The following is a 21,536-nucleotide window of genomic DNA, read 5'->3' on the forward strand; positions in this document are numbered from 1 at the left end:
ACTTTATGCACTTAATTATTGCCAAAAATGCATATATTTTCATCTTCTTCAACAGAGTAAATTTTGAAAAAAGTGCATAAAAAATCACATAGTTTGATTAAAGCAAACGATTTCAAATGCTTACATTTAAATGACATTTTAATTTTTTTTTCAAAAATATGTCCACACATTGCATACATTGGGAGGATGTCAAAGAGTTACTGGCCTTTCCTCAAACTTCTATCTTGCAGCTTTGAATTTTAAAAAAATGCAACTGTTGAGAATCAGGACAATATTTTTTTCTTTCATTCTTATGAAAATAGACAAGCACTCTTTTCCATTTTACAAGTTTTGTTTATTGTTTACTAATGTTGTTTAAAAAATAAACTTCAGCAAAAAATACAAGTAGGTGTGTATTTCTTTTACTCGTATGCACATCATTTAAAATTAGGCTCATTACACCCACTGTTTAATTTCAGTTTCATTATAGCACTACCTTTGATGTACATTTCAAATGGAGGTTACAATGTTATAAATATTTTTGTTTAATGCATTTTGCTAAAAACAACAATGCTTCATGATATTCAATCTTATTTTTATTAGAAATAGTAGTTTTCTCTTTCAAAAAGAGTAAGGTTATATTACTTCATTAAAACGTTCTGCAATTCGCCTCCTTAGACAGTTTGCGGCCGATTTGATGCTTTTCATCAATATTTATCTTGTAATATATGAGCCCGTCCTATGATATCGCGGTAGTTAAATCATTTTGTTGAAAAATTTATCAATACGGAAATATTTCCAGAAATAATGTTATTGTGAGTTTCCTCATTTATATACCTCAGTGATGTTCAGCGTGCCTCTGTTCACTATGCCTTAAAATATCCTGACGTCAAATGTCAATTTCAGCGCGTGCTACAGAGGTACCGCGATACCATAAAAATCAAAATAAATATTGCAAATAACTTGGACAAAGAAAGATACATTTTGCATTTATGTTTAAATAGCGAAATACATACTATTTCATAAAATTACTGTTAAATTCATTAATGACTGCTTTGAACACAGATGTCAATTAATTAGTCTAAGGAAATGATAAACTGATCTACAATGTATATAGATCAGGAAAAATATATAAACATACAATGGATGTTCCTATTCTTTTTCTTCTTTTTTTCTGACTTCTTGTCGGCTTTATAACTCAAAACGTTTACAACCGATTTAGATGAGACTTTCAGAGATTATGTGCATATATCATGCCTCAAAGATCATAAAGTTTCCTTGAAAACGTCACTTCCATTTTTTGACGTTACGTAAATTTTAGAATTAAAAAAAGTCAATTTGTGCGCGGCGTTTCTCAAAAACGCTTTAAGATAGAGGCTTGAAATATTGAATGGTTATCATAATGATTTTGTCGATTTACCTTTTTATTAAGGCTGGAAATCAATCGCAACTTTTCGGTCCTTTCCGGAAGGCTCGGAAAAACACCTCGAATGTATTAAAATCACCGGATGTTAGAATTTTATACAAAATGGAGTCCCTTCCCATTAAAATAAGTATCGGTTAGACAGTCTTGTATGTCGTTTCTGTGTTATATTTTAGTGTATGTCGTTTACTTTAATGAAGTATAGCTCACATCTCAACAGATCATGAAATGTGTTCAATCGCAACTTCTCGGACCTTTCCGGCAGGCTCGGAAAAACACCTCGAATGTATTACCTAGGCGTCCATGACAACCCCCCTTTTTTTAAAAAAAACTTGATATAAATACAACACATTTTACGATCTATTGAGATGTAAGCTAGACTTCATTAAAGTAAATGATAAACCCTAACAATAACACAGAAGCGACTTATAAGGCTGTCAAGCTGAAACTTATTTTAATGACAAGCGATTCTAACATCTGGTAATGTTGATATATTCGAGTTTTTGTTCTGAGTCTGCCGGAAAGGCCCGAGAAGTTGCGATTGGGCTGGAAGTAAAAATCTGTCACACCCGGTCAAAACCGGAAGTGAATCAAATTTTTGGAAAAAAAAGAATTTTTTGATCAAATATAAAACGAATGTATGTTAAGTACAACTTATTAAGCTGAAACTGACACTTAAAGCCGTTTTAAAATCGGACGATGCATTACGGAGATGTTGAACTTTAAAAATTGAATTTTCCGGAAATTTTGATTCTGCGTTCTTGGTTAAGAAAATAGTGTTAGGGTTTAATTAACTCGTACCTAAAAATTAATTGCTAAGTCGTACTTGAACACATTCGGATTTTGTTTTGGTTAGGTTGTCATGAAATCGTTAAGGTTTTTTCTTAATTCGTACTTAAAACCGTTTGGATTTTGTTAAGTCGTACCAAAAAAATTTTGATTTTTTATTTACAGCTCCTGTTATTGGTTTAAGAACTCTTCTTCTTATAGGAACTTTTAGCTTTACTTTCGACATTGACGGAAGACCCTCTCGCTGCTTTGAAACGAGCTTTGCTCTAGTTGTAATTGTGTTGGTGCCAAGAAAATATTTGTATTTGTATTTCTACATGTATTCTACTAATAGCCCAGCATTTCTACAGATCGTTTCTCCTATAGAGAGACGATCTAGGTCATTTTTCTGTGTAACCCCAACAGTTTTGTTAGTATTGTTTACACGTATATCGATCAAAGGAATCTCATGCAGACGACATAATTTTTCTTTTGATTTTTAATATACTCTTCATTTATTTATAGAATATCTTTGAATCATGCATATTCTTAATATTTAGGGCAATCTAATACGATTATTACTACTACACGTTATATGTTTTATGTAAAAACACGCAGTGAAAATATGCTAGGCAGGTCATAGGAACAGACGCATTGATTTTTTTTATTTTGACTGGAACTTACATGTGAAATTGACATGGTTTTAAGGCTTTTTACGGTTTGAAGTTGTACCTTCATGATCAGTGCGAGACAAATAGGTATTTCTGATCTGATAATTTATTGATGACGTTCATGGTATAGTGATTGCTGATATCCGTTTGATCTCGGGAATACTTCTAGTAGAATAAAAAACAATAGTATACGCACACGTAAATTCGGACGTAAAGTATACGTTTACGTTTACGACAAAATTTACAACCTTTAGAGTAAAACTCGACCCCCTTGTTCTAAAATTGGAGTCGGGGGCGAATCCCTCTACACTTACGATTAATTACGTATGTGATGGTAGATATTTTTTTCTACATGTAGTTCTGCTGTTGTTCCAAGTTGGGTTCCGTCATTGGTTCCGGTTTGTGCGTCGGAGCTTCAGTTGTAGTGGATGCTGGAGTGGTCCTATACACAGAACAGTCGTCCCCGTTCCAGGGGCAGTAATCGTCAACATAGTCAGGCTCCGCGTGGTCTAATCGAAGGGGAAAAAGGAGTCACTCTTACTTTCGAAAGGTAAATTACCAGATATATGAAAGACAAGATGCGTTCACATGTGCACTTATAGTCGTATAGTTATTCTCCTGACAAGGATTCCCGAGACCTGCCGAATTGCACGATTGTTCGGATTGTCTTGGGTATTACAATATTTGCGTAACATTGCCGAATTATGGGATAACCAAGCTTGTATGTATTGATAAAAAAATGTGACATAGGCACATAAATCTCGGTATATGTTTAGGTGTATTTTAGGCTATCATTAATGGCTTTTTGAAATTTGTTTAAAATATTGCTAACCATACTTTAACACCACACTGTATCTTGAAATATATATGTTATTTTATTATAATTTCAAGGTCTATTTTACTGAGAAAAAATCCATGACATACACTTAACTACATGTATTATTTGGTATTGAATGATAAAATATTGATCTAGTAGGCGAATCATACATACAATATACTCATAGTCGTTCAAAAAAGTTAGTCGTCTGTCTAACATTTTTTCAATGAAAAATTGAAAATCACTCTCTGTAGATTTCTTATGAAAGTAATCAACTCTGACTCTTTTTTAACCTTTGTCGATTTCACAAAAACTACATGTAGTACCATTCAAAACTGGAATGCCTGGATTTATACCGATCTGCAGTTAAAACAATTTTAAATAACAACTTGCTTAAAAGATACATAGTTTTTAAAAAAATCTATATGTCATGAAGGCTATAATTGTTCAAAACGCTATGCTTGTTATGTTCAAACTACTAAATATGCTACAATTGAAGAGATGGTTAATAGAAAGGTCAAGGAGGTCAAACTCGCTGCACTATTGTTTTTGTCCCCGTCCTTGCTCTGAGGTTTGGCAGCTAAAAATAGAACAAAACAAGAAATATTCAAGTTTTGAAACGTTGTTTTTTTTCTTGCCTTTATCATAAATAAATGTATTAATCGATAATGACGTCATATTCATAACAAATTAAGTAATATCAGAGAAAAATATCGTTATACATTTGAACTTTTATAACAGACTCACAACAAAGGCCCCAATGTTGTAGCCTTGAATTGTATGCACTTTTCAAGTTACCGAGTTCAGGACTGATTCAAGTGATTCAAATATTAATTTTGGTGAAGGTGATGCCTGAACTGCTTAATATTCGAGGAAAATCTAAATAATTTATTGCATTCATTACAATCTAATTAAAATTAGATCTTAGATTCGCTCACGTACAATCGGTACACTGAACTTGTACAGCGTATCGTAGAGGAGCGGATTTACAAGTCAAATTTTGATAAGTTAGGCATACAGTGGGTGCGTTCAGAGTATTTCCAGTGGTACCAATACCTGTTTGCCAATGGTAACAATTTGTGCCACTGGTGCCATTGGACCCATATGTACTCTGAACGAGTTTTGGGTACAATAGTGGGAAAGTCACCTTTGTCAGCAATGGTACCTTTGGTGTACCATTGTTAACACTGACTTATTATTTAGCGGAAAATATCAAACCAATATGCAATATTCTTTTAAAGTCAATGGTATGTTAATGCCAACAACAATTGCAAGGGCCCTCCCCCTAACGTTGAAAAAAAAAACTGTGCTTCGTGGAAACTACGTTTGAGAGCTTTCGATGCATGGCTGATCGGTTTTAGAACATCTATAAACAAAAATTTCAAAAAGCATATTCTCCACCTTAAGAAATATTAAGGCCGAATATATAGCCTACATTACAAGCAAACAACTTCTCTAGATGGTAGTCATATTCCAACCAATGTCTCCAAACACCTGCAACAAGCCTACATGTACATAATTATACTGAAAGACATTTTATTAAGTGGTACTTTTGGTTTGTTACAATGCTTTTAAGGAATTGTTCAGCTACATCGAGATTTAAGGTGGAAAAGGCTGTGAAATTAATATGTTGCCTTCAATGCATACACAATATCCGCCATTTTTGGCACGTCATAATAAAGTTACAATAGCGGGTGCGTTCAGGGTATTGCCGTTGGCAGACAAAAGTTACCACTAGTAATTTTCTTTTACCATTGGTATGCCAACGGTACCAATGTTTGCCGAAAAAATTTACCATAGGTAGACATTTCTGCAGACAATCTACACAGCTAATTGTGCCACATACGTTTGAACTTAACACACGTACAACATACGTTACACACATGTGAAGTCAAACCGTACGTTACACATGTGTTGAGAAACTACCTTTTCGATGATTGTGACGTTACAGCAACTTTACGTCAACTTTTGTTATATGACGTTTCCCGTTTCCCCACAGCGCGCTCGCGATAACGTAGAAAAAACGTGATTTTTCAAGGGAAGTGTGTCGTTGTTTTTTTAACCAATTTATTCGATATATAAGTGATCTTTATAGCTCGCAGTCTTTCAGATCATGTAGAACTTGAATTTGAGTTAATAAAGTGTTCATTTGATACTAAAAAACAAATCTTTCATTCCCTTATCGTTATTGCTCGAAGCGTTTACGACAGTTTATAACTAATAAAAATGAAAGTCATAATTTTACATGTAGTTGTATTTATAAACCATATTACTACGTGTATTTAACATCTTATAGTTAATAATGAATAAAATTGAATACATATAACTCAAGTCGTCAACAGGAAGTAACTTGTAAAAACAAAAATGTATTTTACACTAGAAACGGATCAATGTGCAAGTATCTGATCAAGCATGGTAAAACTTCCAAAAGAGAACCCCTCCCTAGGAAAACAATGTTTTCCTCGAATTATACTACATCCCAGATAAATGTCTGCATCAACGCAAGAACTATCAATATACAACCTGCCCTTCATGATTCCTTGTACGTTACAACCTATAATTTTCGACAGTTAAATTTTTTTTCTATAAATTGTTATTCCCTGTACGCTGTAAAAGACATTTCTCCGAAACCTTTTAACGCGAATTCTCTATTATCCACGCAAATTAATCGTCGATTTTGTATTTTAAGTCTGCTTTGTAAATTAAACTTGAATAAAATTGTTATTAGCTTAAAGTTCAGACTTTGAAATCAAAAGTATTTTAATTAACATTATTTTACGTTATGAAAAGCTAAAGCTTAAATGGCTTAAATATTTTTATGGAGCATTTCTGTCACACAAATGCCTTCGTTACCCAGTTTTAATAAATATATGTGCTTACAATGAATTACGTGCGTGCACTAATTTTAAAATTTACTGGGAATAAACCTGGAAATAAGCGTGCGTATAATTGAATAGATGTACTTCATTATGGATTAATTTGTAGTTTCCAGTTCTGTGTCAGTAATACCAAAATCGTAAATAATAGCTAACACTTTTGACAATAAAGCATGGCATGTGATTTATTTTAAGTCAGGAAATAATGTTTAAGTCCTCCTTCAATAAAATTGCGTCAAATCAATGCATGCATGGAAACTCTGCAAATATTGTTCCCGTATGAATTATCTTACATGTATATATTATTGTCTCAAACCACGGCCAATATATACGATCCTCTCACTTTGTACGCACACCATGACATAAGACAGTTCTACAAAAAGACTGCTGGGTTTCTTTCGCGTTAAAGCGTTCAATACATAGATTTCAAATTTTATGATTTGATTACTTTTGAAAAATATTTACGATGATCCTGGTGTGACCTGCCATTTGTGGCCTTACTGTATTTTATGCAGACATTTTACTAAGAGTAAATACATATGTAAACAGTTTGAGTATCCGAACTAATGAATTTTCAATCAACTAATAAATAATAAGGTAATATAAGCTGTAAAAAAAATTCAATCTATAATAATGTTTTTTTAATTATCAACCTATGGTACTGCACTACAATAATAATTTTAATGTGTAGAATTAAAGCCGTTAAACAAAAAAGCACTATAAATTCCAATCGCTGGTTGTATCCTAAACGATCAGTTACTAAGCAACTGTAAGGCAAAATGCTGTCTGCATTTACATTATCTTTTCTTTTTAAAGAAAAGTAATACCAATTAAAATATTCGAAACAAAGTCAAAAGACATATCGACCATTGTTTACTTCTCCTTTCTAGAGGCTATTATGTCTTTTATGTCCACCCTTTGAAACAAACTGACGAAACAAACAAATTACATATAGTACTAAAATAGAAATGGTGTAAGATACGTTACCAAAACACGGAGGTACATGTATTTTTACTTTACATTAGATCACATTTATATGTAAAGTCCTACAATTATATTTGAAAAGTAATGGGAATTTTAATGAATATTTAGACTTTATTTTACAATTTTATTTATATTTGTTACATAGAGAGCAATCCATATAAAGAGTCGATTCTTGAAATTGATCAATTTAAAACTCAAAAGCAGGTAACAAAAACTGCAAATTTTTTTATTAAAACCGTATTACAGTATTGTAAACCTAAATAAAGCGCTGGGGGGGGGGGGGGTGGATATTGTCTATCAAGTAAAGCTTCAGGTCTGCAACTCCGATCCCGATCTAAAAATAAATTGGATGGACGACCAAGGCATTTTTATCCAACCGAGAGAATGCGGCAAGGTCGTTTTTGGAATGAAATTGTGCACGCTTCAAAAAGTTTCCACGATTGACAAACAAGAAAAGTGGGGCTATTTTTGTGCTAGATGATAAATGATAATAGTTTTTATTATATGATTGAATAATTCCTAACTCTCTGATTAACTGATATCCAATAATCTAAAAATAGTAATACGTTGTAATTGTATATTGTTAATAATTGTAAATTTCTTTCTCATGTGAAAATCATCCTTTATTCAATGTATTTAAATAACGTAAAACATTAATAATGATTATATACAGATTGATCATGTTCCAGTAATCATATTTTAAGAAATGATTTTAAAAAAAAATTGTCAAAAATACTGATTCTTCGCTGTTCGATTTCATGGACTAATTGATAAGCTCTCTTTCTCTCTCTCTTTCTCTCTCTCTCTTTCTCTCTCTCTCTCTCTCTCTCTCTCTCTCTCTATCTCTCTCTCTCTCTCTCTCTCTCTCTCTCTCTCTCTCTCTCTATTATTAACACATGCCGCTTTTTCCTGCAATGTGTATTAATCATACCCGCTAGTATTATAAGTACCGTCTTAAAACAGAGCTAATCTGAATCGAAAATAAAAATGTAAAACCTTCTAAAACCATACATGTTTATATTATCATGTATATACATTGTATATATACATATATAAACATTGGGTTGCTTAATAAAATCATAGCCATGTTTGATGTTTGTGGTGTGCAATACCGTGTTTTAAAAAAAATAATGGGTGAATATTTTGCATAAAAACTTAGTATATTGAGCCATTTTCAAGGAACATTCTGCATAAAATAGTACAGTCTGTTTCACTATTGATGTTATTACTATAAAATAGGTAAGGCGCGGATCGAAAATTAATTCTTAGGGGGGATCTCTACTACGCATGTTAATTATCGCAACAGCAGAAAAAACTATTTTTTGTTTTGTCACATTTATTTCTAGTTCACATTTTATCCACCAATTATTGTAGTGAAGTTTAAAATCAATAAACCTCTAAAATTTATATTTGACTACAAGTACCTTGATTCTCTAAAATAGACTTTAAACACGAGGCACGATTTTTACTGCGAAACTGAAAGGGTCAAATAAAACCACGATCTAAAATTTAAATGACAATAACATTCGCAGGGGTGTATACGTCGACCTTGGATAAGACGCATTTGAAAACTGAAATATTGAAAGTACAGAAAAACTAGAGCAAAGCCTATGCAAAGTAACGAGTAGATCTTCCATTGCAACTAAGTGAAATGATCATTGAATTGCCTCTATTAAGTTGTATTCTTATTGCATGGTAATTGAAACATTTTTATTGGCATGCATTGGCTGCTTGACATATCCCTGGGAGAGGACATCAACTAGCTAACACAGTCAATGACAGATGTCTCTTTGAATTGATAAAATCGTAATGTAAGTACACATACCATTGCATTTCACAATTTAAACATTTTTTAAGGGTCATCAACACCACTGTGAAATTTTTTTCCATACAAATCCAACCTAATAAATAACTCAAAGGTATGGATTTCTACGACATACTTCATTAAAAGTAGAAGTCACTGGGTGTTCAGGATCATTAAATAATCTGTTGCATGACACCAACATTTGTATTTCTTAGTAAGTAAGTGTAAAATTTTGATATATGTATTTATCTAATGCATGCATTATATTTTGTAGCAAATGGATATAATACAGAACTTTCAAAGATCTCTTTTGATGTAGCCTAAAGATTTGTAATGAATGATCCAGGATCCAAAAGTTCAAAGACAGTTGCAATGTGGTTGCTAATTTAGTGACAGATTAAGGTTAATTCAATTTAGATAAGGATAAGGATTAATACAGAGATGTATCTAGTCACACCCCACCCCCAACCCCATGCCCCCTATTTTTTTTTGTTGCAGCAAAGATTTTTCTTAAATTAAAAGGAAGTGTGTCGTTGTTTTTTTTAACCAATTCATTCGATATATAAGTGATCTTTATAGCTCGCAGTCTTTCAGATCATGTAGAACTTGAATTTGAATTTGAGTTAATAAAGTGTTCATTTGATACTAAAAAATAAATCTTTCATTCCCTTATCGTTATTGCTCGAAGCATTTACGACAGTTTATAACTAATAAAAATGAAAGTCATAATTTTACATGTAGTTGTATTTATAAACCATATTACTACGTGTATTTAACATCTTATAGTTAATAATGAATAAAATTGAATACATATAAATCAAGTCGTCAACAGGAAGTAACTTGTAAAAACAAAAATGTATTTTACACTAGAAACGGATCAATGTGCAAGTATCTGATCAAGCATGGTAAAACTTCCAAAAGAGAACCCCTCCCTAGGAAAACAATGTTTTCCTCGAATTATACTACATCCCAGATAAATGTCTGCATCAACGCAAGAACTATCAATATACAACCTGCCCTTCATGATTCCTTGTACGTTACAACCTATAATTTTCGACAGTTAAATTTTTTTTCTATAAATTGTTATTCCCTGTACGCTGTAAAAGACATCTCTCCGAAACCTTTTAACGCGAATTCTCTATTATCCACGCAAATTAATCGTCGATTTTGTATTTTAAGTCTGCTTTGTAAATTAAACTTGAATAAAATTGTTATTAGCTTAAAGTTCAGACTTTGAAATCAAAAGTATTTTAATTAACATTATTTTACGTTATGAAAAGCTAAAGCTTAAATGGCTTAAATATTTTTATGGAGCATTTCTGTCACACAAATGCCTTCGTTACCCAGTTTTAATAAATATATGTGCTTACAATAAATTACGTGCGTGCACTAATTTTAAAATTTACTGGGAATAAACATGGAAATAAGCGTGCGTATAATTGAATAGATGTACTTCATTATGGATTAATTTGTAGTTTCCAGTTCTGTGTCAGTAATACCAAAATCGTAAATGATAGCTAACACTTTTGACAATAAAGCATGGCATGTGATTTATTTTAAGTCAGGAAATAATGTTTAAGTCCTCCTTCAATAAAATTGCGTCAAATCAATGCATGCATGGAAACTCTGCAAATATTGTTTCCGTATGAATTATCTTACATGTATTTATTATTGTCTCAAACCACGGCCAATATATACGATCCTCTCACTTTGTACGCACACCATGACATAAGACAGTTCTACAAAAAGACTGCTGGATTTCTTTCGCGTTAAAGCGTTCAATACATAGATTTCAAATTTTATGATTTGATTACTTTTGAAAAATATTTACGATGATCCTGGTGTGACCTGCCATTTGTGGCCTTACTGTATTTTATGCAGACATTTTATCTAGAGTAAATACATATGTACACAGTTTGAGTATCCGAACTAATAAATTTTCAATCAACTAATAAATAATAAGGTAATATAAGCTGTAAAAAAATTCAATCTATAATAATTTTTTTTTAATTATCAACCTATGGTACTGCACTACAATAATAATTTTAATGTGTAGAATTAAAGCCGTTAAACAAAAAAGCACTATAAATTCCAATCGCTCGTTGTATCCTAAACGATCAGTTACTGAGCAACTGTAAGGCAAAATGCTGTCTGCATTTACATTATCTTTTCTTTTTAAAGAAAAGTAATACCAATTAACATATTCGAAACAAAGTCAAAAGACATATCGACCATTGTTTACTTCTCCTTCCAAGAGGCTATAATGTCTTTTATGTCCACCCATTGAAACAAACTGACGAAACAAACAAATTACATATAGTACTAAAATAGAAATGGTGTAAGATATGTTACCAAAACACGGAGGTACATGTATTTTTACTTTACATTAGATCACATTTATATGTAAAGTCCTACAATTATATTTGAAAAGTAATGGGAATTTAATGAATATTTAGACTTTATTTTACAATTTTATTTATATCTATTACAAAGAGAGTAATCCATACGAAAAGTCGATTCTTGAAATTGATCAATTTAAACCTCAAAAGCAGATAACAAAACATGCAAAAAAAAATATTAAAACCGTATTACAGTATTGTAAACCTAAATAAAGCGCTGGGGGGGGGGGGTGGGGGGGGGGTGGATATTGTCTATCAAGTAAAGCTTCAGGTCTGCAACTCCGATCCCGATCTAAAAATAAATTGGATGGACGACCAAGGCATTTTTATCCAACCGAGAGAATGCGGCAAGGTCGTTTTTGGAATGAAATTGTGCACGCTTCAAAAAGTTTCCATCGTTTTTGGAAAGAAATTGTGCACGCTTCAAAAAGTTTCCACGATTGACAAACAAGAAAAGTGGGGCCATTTTTGTGCTAAATGATAAATGATAATAGTTTTTATTATATGATTGAATAATTCCTAACTCTCTGATTTACTGATATCCAATAATCTAAAAATAGTAATACGTTATAATTGTATATTGTTAATAATTGTAAACTTCTTTCTCATGTGAAAATCATCCTTAATTCAATGTATTTAAATAACGTAAAACATTAATAATAATTATATACAGATTGATCATGTTCCAGTAATCATATTTTAAGAAATGATTTTTAAAGAAATTGTCCAAAAATACTGATTCTTCGCTGTTCGATTTCATGGACTAATTGATAAGCTCTCTCTCTCTCTCTCTCTCTCTCTCTCTCTCTCTCTCTCTCTCTCTATATATATATATATTATTAACACATGCCGCTTTTTCCTGCAATGTGTATTAATCATACCCGCTAGTATTATAAGTACCGTCTTAAAACAGAGCTAATCTGAATCGAAAATAAAAATGTAAAACCTTCTAAAACCATACATTTTCTCTGCATTGTTATGTTTATAGTGGCTGTATTTCTATATTCTTTAACAATCTCTATGGAGAAGAAACTCAAGGATTTTTTTCTCATTTGTCCTATGCCTTAGTCACATTACTCTACAGCAGACTGGTGGTAATCGGTGATGTGAGCGATGCCCCAACATCAGTCCTCATCGGACAAGTAGTCGTGAACACATCTGTAACAGCAACAGGCATCGTACAGAGGCCGTGCGTATACTCCCGTCGATAATATTACGTGAGTCTAAAGGAATTTTTTGACCGGCGTAACACCGATTACCGGCTGGAAATCGGACAAACATCTGACAGTCTTTACCGATCATCCTACAATGCTCGACTGGTGGCCGGACAGTGAATCAAACATAATACGATAATTGTCCAGTCATATTACATACATTGTATGATGACCGGATAATGGTCGGCCGAAGAATTATAAACTAATTACCAAACCTTTCATGGTCAATATACCATAATTGCTTTGGCAGAGTGACATCCGAGATTAGCCATGTTGCAGCAACAACTCGTACAAGCCCAACAAAGGCCCATTGCTGCATTGCTAAACATATACGGATATTCAAGCTGTAATCGGCTGATGTATTTAACATCGTTCGTAAATTGGTGAACCACGTTCGTATATCGGCAGTATATGGGCAAATGTTTGGTCAATAATCAGCCGATGTTTGTTATTACACCTCTAACCTCAGACTCAAAGGGCACCAGACAATGATCGGCCATACCTCGGCCGATTCTTAAATGATGTGTTTATGATGTATTGCTGATGAGAAGCAATGGAACATCGGTGGAGACATCGCTGAATTTTAACAACAACTTATTTTCTTCTGATGACATCCACTGATGTGACCGATGACCTCAGTCACCGTCCGATTACTGTGGGTTTCCGGCCGGCATCCAAGCCATTTTAATTTAAAAATGCACATCGTTTACCCCATCGCTAGGTAATATGACTGTACGCTACGTTGTATATGGGAGGTTTAATTTAATTAAAAAAATCAACTTCACTTGCCGCCATTTAACATTTTGTCGCGCAGAACTTGCGAAATAATCGGGCAACTTTGACATTTCCAGAATTAAAAAAAAAATTTGGCCAAAGATTTTGAAATTTAATGACATAAATTTAATATGTTAATCTTTTACAATGATACCATCAATATATTTTGATAAATAAAACAATAAATTACGTATTATCGGAGCCGTAACAGTCAACAACAAAAAGTGCCTTAAAGTGCGTGATTGCGGGGAAAAGGTATATGCGTTAAAATACGTGATTGTGGGGCAACGGTATATGCGTTAAAGTGCGTTAACGCAGGGAAGGGGGTAAACATACACGTGATAACATACGTTCAACAACACATATGTTTAACATACGTTAGATTTTACATATGCTAAACATATGTGAACCATATGTTTTACATAATATGTAGATCTCAACCACATGTTACACATATGTTAATAAACACATGGTTAACATATGTTCTAAAAACCATATGTTACAGGTGCGTTAATAATATATGTTTTACATGTGTGTGAAGGCATGCATTTGAATAACTTGACATTAAAAGTAATTGCATGCGCGGATCTAGGGGGGTTGGGGGTTGGAGGGATCCCCCCTCCCTCCCCCCCCCCCCCGGAAAATGAAAGTTAATGAAATTTACACAGTAAAATTATTGCAAATATGCCTCGGATCTCGCCCCCCCCCCCCACCCCGGGGCAAACACAATTATCCTTCGGACCCCCCCCCCCCCCTCCCCGGGAAAAATTTTCTGGATCAGCGCATCTGCATGTACATGTCTGATGTTTCTTTATCACTCGTGTCTCTGAAATGAATGCACGTGAACATGTGTGATTAAGAAAAGCCTTGCTACTGTGCATGTTTATTGGTTTAAACTTTATATGTAGTTATGCATAAAGTTGTTTCATTAACAGAAGCCACGTGTCTTCTTAAAATTAATTCGATAACGAATCCGGAATTAATACGAAATCGGTTTTAGTTTTGTCGATGACAAAATATACGTCACATTTTTACATCACGGAGGCAGAAGATCGAACTGCAGGATGAATTTAGCAGAGGTAATGATTGTCAAGCATTCGTTTTTATTTACTTACATTTGAAAATTATATCGTACAATTACTGATAGCAAAAGGGTAAACATGTAGCACGGAGCTGTAACTGTGTTCTCCGGGAAAAAGTATGTAATAAATCCAGAGGTGCTCGAATGAAAGTTCACGAGACTTCATCGAAATTTGTTCAGTTCCTGTTAAATTTCGAGCGGAAGTATAAGTGTTCGGATAATATTCTCAAAATACGTAAGTACTGGTCGATTTTCATATCATATCTTACTTTGATTTATGTTAAAACATCAACATCTTTTAAGATGTATGTCTTATTACACCATCTAGCGGTTTTTTAAATTAAACGATGATATTCAGAACAGAGGTATCGTTCGTGTTTAACCACGTGTAGAGTGGTTGATAATATAAACATTGGGTTGCTTAATAAAATCATAGCCATGTTTGATGCTTGTGGTGTGCAATACCGTGTTTTAAAAAAAATAATGGGTGAATATTTTGCATAAAAACTTAGTATATTGAGCCATTTTCAAGGAACATTCTGCATAAAATAGTACAGTCTGTTTCACTATTGATGTTATTACTAGGTAAGGCGCGGATCGAAAATTAATTCTTAGGGGGGATCTCTACTACGTATGTTAATTATCGCAACAGCAGAAAAAACTATTTTTTGTTTTGTCACATTTATTTCTAGAACACATTTTATCCACCAATTATTGTAGTGAAGTTTAAAATCAATAAACCTCTAGAATTTATATTTGACTACAAGTACCTTGATTCTCTAAAATAGACTTTAAACACGAGGCACGATTTTTACTGCGAAACTGAAAGGGTCAAATAAAACCACGATCTAAAATTTAAATGACAATAACATTCGCAGGGGTGTATACGTCGACCTTGGATAAGACGCATTTGAAAACTGAAATATTGAAAGTACAGAAAAACTAGAGCAAAGCCTATGCAAAGTAACGAGTAGATCTTCCATTGCAACTAAGTGAAATGATCATTGAATTGCCTCTATTAAGTTGTATTCTTATTGCATGGTAATTGAAACATTTTTATAGGCATGCATTGGCTGCTTGACATATCCCTTGGAGAGGACATCAACTAGCTAACACAGTCAATGACAGATGTCTCTTTGAATTGATAAAATCGTAATGTAAGTACACATACCATTGCATTTCACAATTTAAACATTTTTTAAGGGTCATCAACACCACTGTGAAATTTTTTTCCATACAAATCCAACCTAATAAATAACTCAAAGGTATGGATTTCTACGACATACTTCATTAAAAGTAGAAGTCACTGGGTGTTCAGGATCATTAAATAATCTGTTGCATGACACCAACATTTGTATTTCCTAGTAAGTAAGTGTAAAATTTTGATATATGTATTTATCTAATGCATGCATTATATTTTGTAGCAAATGGATATAATACAGAACTTTCAAAGATCTCTTTTGATGTAGCCTAAAGATTTGTAATGAATGATCCAGGATCCAAAAGTTCAAAGACAGTTGCAATGTGGTTGCTAATTTAGTGACAGATTAAGGTAATTCAATTTAGATAAGGATAAGGATTAATACAGACATGTATCTAGTCACACCCCATCCCCAACCCCATACCCCCCTATTTTTTTTTTGTTGCAGCAAAGATTTTTCTTAAATTTTCATATAAAAAGTGAATTATCAAGGAGTTGCCCCCTCCCCATGCATACACACACACACACACACTTTTCTGGAGACTATGTGAAACTATGTGTAACTGTACTTTAGAATATCATTTCACCCAAATGATTCAAGCTTATTTGCATAAAAAATATTTACCTGTATACGTTGTTTTCCACTTACATTTATAAACTATACTTTTTATCGTGTATTTACAAACTCTAATGATTGTATACTTAAGTTTGTATTAATATTTTAGAAAGAAGTTCAAACAAGCATTGTCATGGGAAAACATTAAAAAGGAAGAAGTTGGAGGTGGACAAAAATCAGGATGAATATGTTAGAGGTAAAAATTAGTTTGTCAAATTAATACCGGTACTTGTGATTGACCTAAGGCTTTTGTTTTGCCCCCTTCTCTCTCTCTCTCTCTCTCTCTCTTCTCTCTCTCTCTCTCTGATAGCTTGCAAATAAAAGAAAAAAATATTAACAATTGTAAACTTTCCTCATGTTGTATTTGCAATAAAATCTAAATGGATCCTGTTATTCTTTAACAATATTGTTGAATAAAAAAGCAACCGATGCATTTGTAAATTTTACTTTATAATAAAATGATATTTAATGTTAAATTCTTTGGGTTTTTTTTTCAGAAACTATTAAAGCACAGAAGAATGACAACAATACAAATCTAAATGTAATCATTCAAGGAATTAAATTCATTTTTAATCTCAAAACTGTCTTTTTTTCTGTAACTCTAATTTTAGATTAACAAGTAGCTGGAAATGCATAATGATTGTTTCCAAAGATCCACTGAAGTTACTGAGTAATCAATTAAAGTGATTCAAGCAGCAAGATGAAGTATATCAAGAATAAACTGAAAAATTAAAAATATTCAAGTAATTTAATTTTTTAAGCAATTTACATGTGATACGTATGTAATTCATGTGAAAAACATACGTTGGATCCACACATACGTAAAACGTATGAAATGTATCACGTATGTCTAACACACGTGTAACATACGTTTCACATATGTTCATTAATGTACGTTAAACACACGTGGTACTTAAATCACGTTAAACGTACGTGAGGTCTCATACGTATCACACATGTTTAACGTATGTGAAACGTATGTGGCACATTTTGCTGTGTAGAGCTCTGTTAGCGATGGTAACTTTTTTATGACATCACAAAAATGGCAAATATTGTGTAGGCATTGAAGGTAACAGATTAATTTCACGGCTTTTTCACCGTAAATCTTGTTGTAGCTGAACTATTTCTTATTAGCATTGTAACATGCCATAAGTGCAACTGAATAAAATTTCTTTCCGTATATGTAAGCAAGCTGCAGGTGAGTGGGGATATTGGTTGGAATATGAATGCCATGGCCATCTAAAGCAACATTTTGAAATTGAAAGTTTTCTCCAATTTTTTGCCTATGATGTAGGCTATCTACTCGGCCTCAGTATTTTTCAAGAAAGAGAATATACTCTACAAAAAAACGTGCTTTTATAGATGTTCTAAAACCGATTAGCCATACATCGAAAGCTCTCAAACAGAGTTTTCACAAAACACCAACAGTTTTTGTTTTTCAACATTAGGGGTAGGGCCCTTTAGATTGTTGTTGGCATTAACCATAGAATTCACTTTCAAATGTGTCCCTGGACAAACGGTATAAAAATCATCGGGTGTATATGATAGTACAGTAATCTCATATTATAATGACTTACTCTAGCATTGTTTTTTTTTTAAATCTACGCACGTTTTGCATGAGAAAAAAATGCAAGAAAAAATACTTTACTGTACACAAAATATATTGCTGAATGTATCATTTTGGTGCAAAATGATCAACGAGGCAAAAATATTGCATCTTGGTTTGACATTTTCCGCTAAATAATCAGCCAGTGTTAACAATGATACACCAAAGGTACCATTGTTAACAATGGTGAATATCCCGCTATTTGTACCCCTAAACTCGTTCAGAGTACATATGGGTCCAATTGCACCAATGGCACCAATTGTTACCATTGGCAAACAGGTATTGGTACCACTGGAAATACTTTGAACGCACCCATTAACAGAGTTCTAGAAATGTAAATTTTATCAACACACATTGGAACTTTTTGCATACCAATGGTGAAGAAAACTACTAGTGGGAACTTCTGTCTGCCAACGGCAGTTCTCTGAACGCACCAAGTAGTAGATAAAGGATCCCAGCGGTTCTTATTAAAGGGTTCCATGCGCGGATCCAGAGGAGATTCGGGGGTGTCATGTAAAATTGTATATGTTACAAAATCTTCTTTATTAATTCACTAGCGATTCTCTAACTATAAAAATAATTCACTACATGTTTAATGTGCCTTCTCAGTGCAGTGTGCAGTGTGCATAGCGAAGGCCTCAAGACACTCTCCCTTTGTTTAGAGGGTGTTCGAATCACGCATATGGGGTGATCTTTTTTATTTAATTCCTTGCACTTATACATCCTTTATAAGTAAAGCATTAATTATTCTTCTTTTGTTCTTTATTTTTATATGATTTGGTTTTTTTAGAAAAACATTTTAAAACCCACCAGGTAGCAACCAATAATACATATATATTTATTATGCTTTGTAAGGTCAGTAGCGCTGACACCGATTTGGTATGGGATGATATCGATGCCGCAATTTTTAGAAACCAAAGAGATGAAACAAAGTTGGTATTTTAAATATGTATCTTTGTTTACATCACAGAATACAAAACTTAATTATATACATACCTTCAAATGTAAGATTTCTTTATACTTAATAATTATGACATTTTTCGTCTAAATCTTTGAGTGCGGGAGATTTGACAGACCTTGTAAAATTACTGAATTTAGGCCTCGGACCCCTTCTGGAATAAAATTCAGAATCCGCGCAAGGGTTCTAATTTAATTTTTTAAAAAATGGTGTTCTAAAGTTGGAGTCGAAAGCGGATTTCTCTATACTTACGATTTATTACGTTTTTGATTGTAGTTTTCTTTTCTGGTTCTGCTGTCGGTTCTGGATTAGGTTCCGGCGATGGTTCCGGTTTAGGCGTCGGAGCTTTAGTTGTAGTGGGTACTGGAGTGGTCCTATACACAAAACAGTCGTCCCCGTACCAGGGACAGATTTCGTCAACATAGTCAGGCTCCACGTGGTCTAATCGAAGGGGAAAAAGGAGTCACTCATACTTTCCAAAGGTAAATTACCAGATACATGTATATGAAAAACAAGATGTCCAGGGGCCACATCGTTCACATGTGCACTTATACATGATGCTAGAATCAAATCTGCTATATAGTATGTTATCAAATAGAAAAGGTGACTCTTGACTCTTAAAAGTTCTCCACATATAAACATTAAACCTAAAATACTTGCTGATAAACACAAATCTCTTTCATAAAAAGTATTGATATTATCATGATAAATAACAATAGAAACAAATTGATCAAAAGATTATCCATCCCTAGAAAATATTTTAAAAGATTCAGTAATGTTTTAATTATCCTACCGGACACGAGTTTCGGTGGATCTTGTCCACATATGGTAAGCTCGTCTGCGAAGTAAATCGGGTCATTTAGATACTTCATCAAAAGGTCGCCATTCGATTTTTGTTCTAAATAGACGATGGCTTCCCGGTCCTTTGCTACGGTCGTGTTGTGACATTTTCCTGCTTTGTCCTCAAAAATACCTTGAAATATACAAAACAAACCATACAAATTAATGCACTGATTAAAATGGGAAGATGTGAGATCAAATAGCTGAACTTTTCAACAATATGTCAGCATAATTCGCCTGATTTAAAGACATTTAGACCCCAAGATGTTTAGGCCCATGCTATGATGTTTAGGCCCAAAAACCCAGTTGACAAGAAATAAAAAAAATGTTATTTCAGGGCAAAGCAATTCATTATTCATATTTGAAAATTATTATGCAAAGTGATAAAAAAAGTAACCGAAAACTTTTTTTTTTGTTCAAGATTTATGATATTAAGTTAAGCCCCAACCCCTACTTTCAATTTGCTTCCGACACCACTACGTAGTTTACGTAGTTAACATTGCATATTGGATATTTATGAAATAGATACATCGACACACCGTCACTACAATAATGCTATTATTTTTACTACACTCTCCTTAGTTAGAATAATCTATCTGTGTCTCGGGACAGGACCTCAACACAGTAAAAATAACTTCCAGATAACCATTATGTAGAAAAAATAATCACAGGGCGAAAAACAATCTTGAAGCAAGTCCTTAAAGGTGGCTTAAAGGATGTCCAATCTCTAAGCCACCTTTAAGTAACCTTTAAGCTGAGCTTTTAGGTCCTTAATGTCCAAATTTCTCTAAGCCATCTTTAAGCCACCTTTAAGCATCTTTAAAGAGACAGTACAGCTGAAAACACATGTGTGAATAACTTCAGATTTACCCATTGCACCGTTAGGAAATAAGAAATAACGTTGAATGTAAGAGTTGAAATACGCAAAAATCCCTTTCACATACCTAATTAACGTAATTATGAGCTTCCGAAAATTCGATGGTCGTACAAACCGGAATAATCTTATTATAATATCGTTTATTTGTACCACGTGGACTTTGATTGACAGTAATTGACAAGTGTTGAAAACTACAAGATCTTCGTCCGACTACGGTCATCATGGTATACGAGGTTAAAGGGACTCTCTAAACGGAACACATCGTCATTAATTCGATAATTTATAGATGGTTTAGCAATTTCGGTTCATCTTAAAATGAACAGACATTAATAAGTCAGATGACCCCTCAAGAGGCCTCATTTACACAAATGAATTTAGGTTGCATCAACTCCTACGATAAACACGAAAAATACATGCTTACAAAATGGTTTTTTAAAAATTTTGAACAATTATTACCCGAGAGAAGTAGAAAAAAACATATTTTTATCATACATGTCCAGGAGAATCCTCGCGAGCCCTGCATATGTTTTGTTTACAGTACATACGCATGCGTAATAGTATCGAAGGCTGAGCCCCGTAACACGTTGCAATGTAAATATGTGATAGGTTATACGTAATTATTAATTTTAATGAAACAATTAGATTTGT

General features: G+C 33.3%; 1 protein-coding gene and 1 long non-coding RNA gene across 4 annotated transcripts in view; one reads left to right on the forward strand and one right to left on the reverse strand.

Moving 5' to 3' along the window:
• The window catches only part of LOC128160521 (importin-9-like), a 35,463-nt gene that overhangs the window by 9,187 nt on the left and 4,740 nt on the right, over positions 1-21,536 (reverse strand). The window contains exons 2-4 of one of the 3 annotated variants that reach the window (XM_052823850.1): positions 19,965-20,144; positions 19,424-19,612; positions 3,987-4,238 (exon numbers count right to left, since the gene is read on the reverse strand). In XM_052823850.1, the coding sequence (XP_052679810.1) occupies positions 4,129-4,238; positions 19,424-19,612; positions 19,965-20,144 (479 nt within the window). In that variant the 3' untranslated portion in view covers positions 3,987-4,128. Of the gene's footprint in view, positions 1-3; positions 3,351-3,986; positions 4,239-19,423; positions 19,613-19,964; positions 20,145-21,536 lie in introns of those variants that run through there. The other 2 variants (XM_052823852.1, XM_052823851.1) reach the window with 2 other exon arrangements.
• On the forward strand, positions 14,519-16,859 carry LOC128160523 (uncharacterized). The gene is made up of 3 exons (XR_008240297.1): positions 14,519-15,947; positions 16,215-16,342; positions 16,717-16,859. It is a non-coding gene; the product is annotated as an uncharacterized LOC128160523 (long non-coding RNA).

Source organism: Crassostrea angulata, chromosome 8, assembly GCF_025612915.1.
Source record: "Crassostrea angulata isolate pt1a10 chromosome 8, ASM2561291v2, whole genome shotgun sequence".
NCBI lineage: Eukaryota > Metazoa > Mollusca > Bivalvia > Ostreida > Ostreidae > Magallana > Magallana angulata.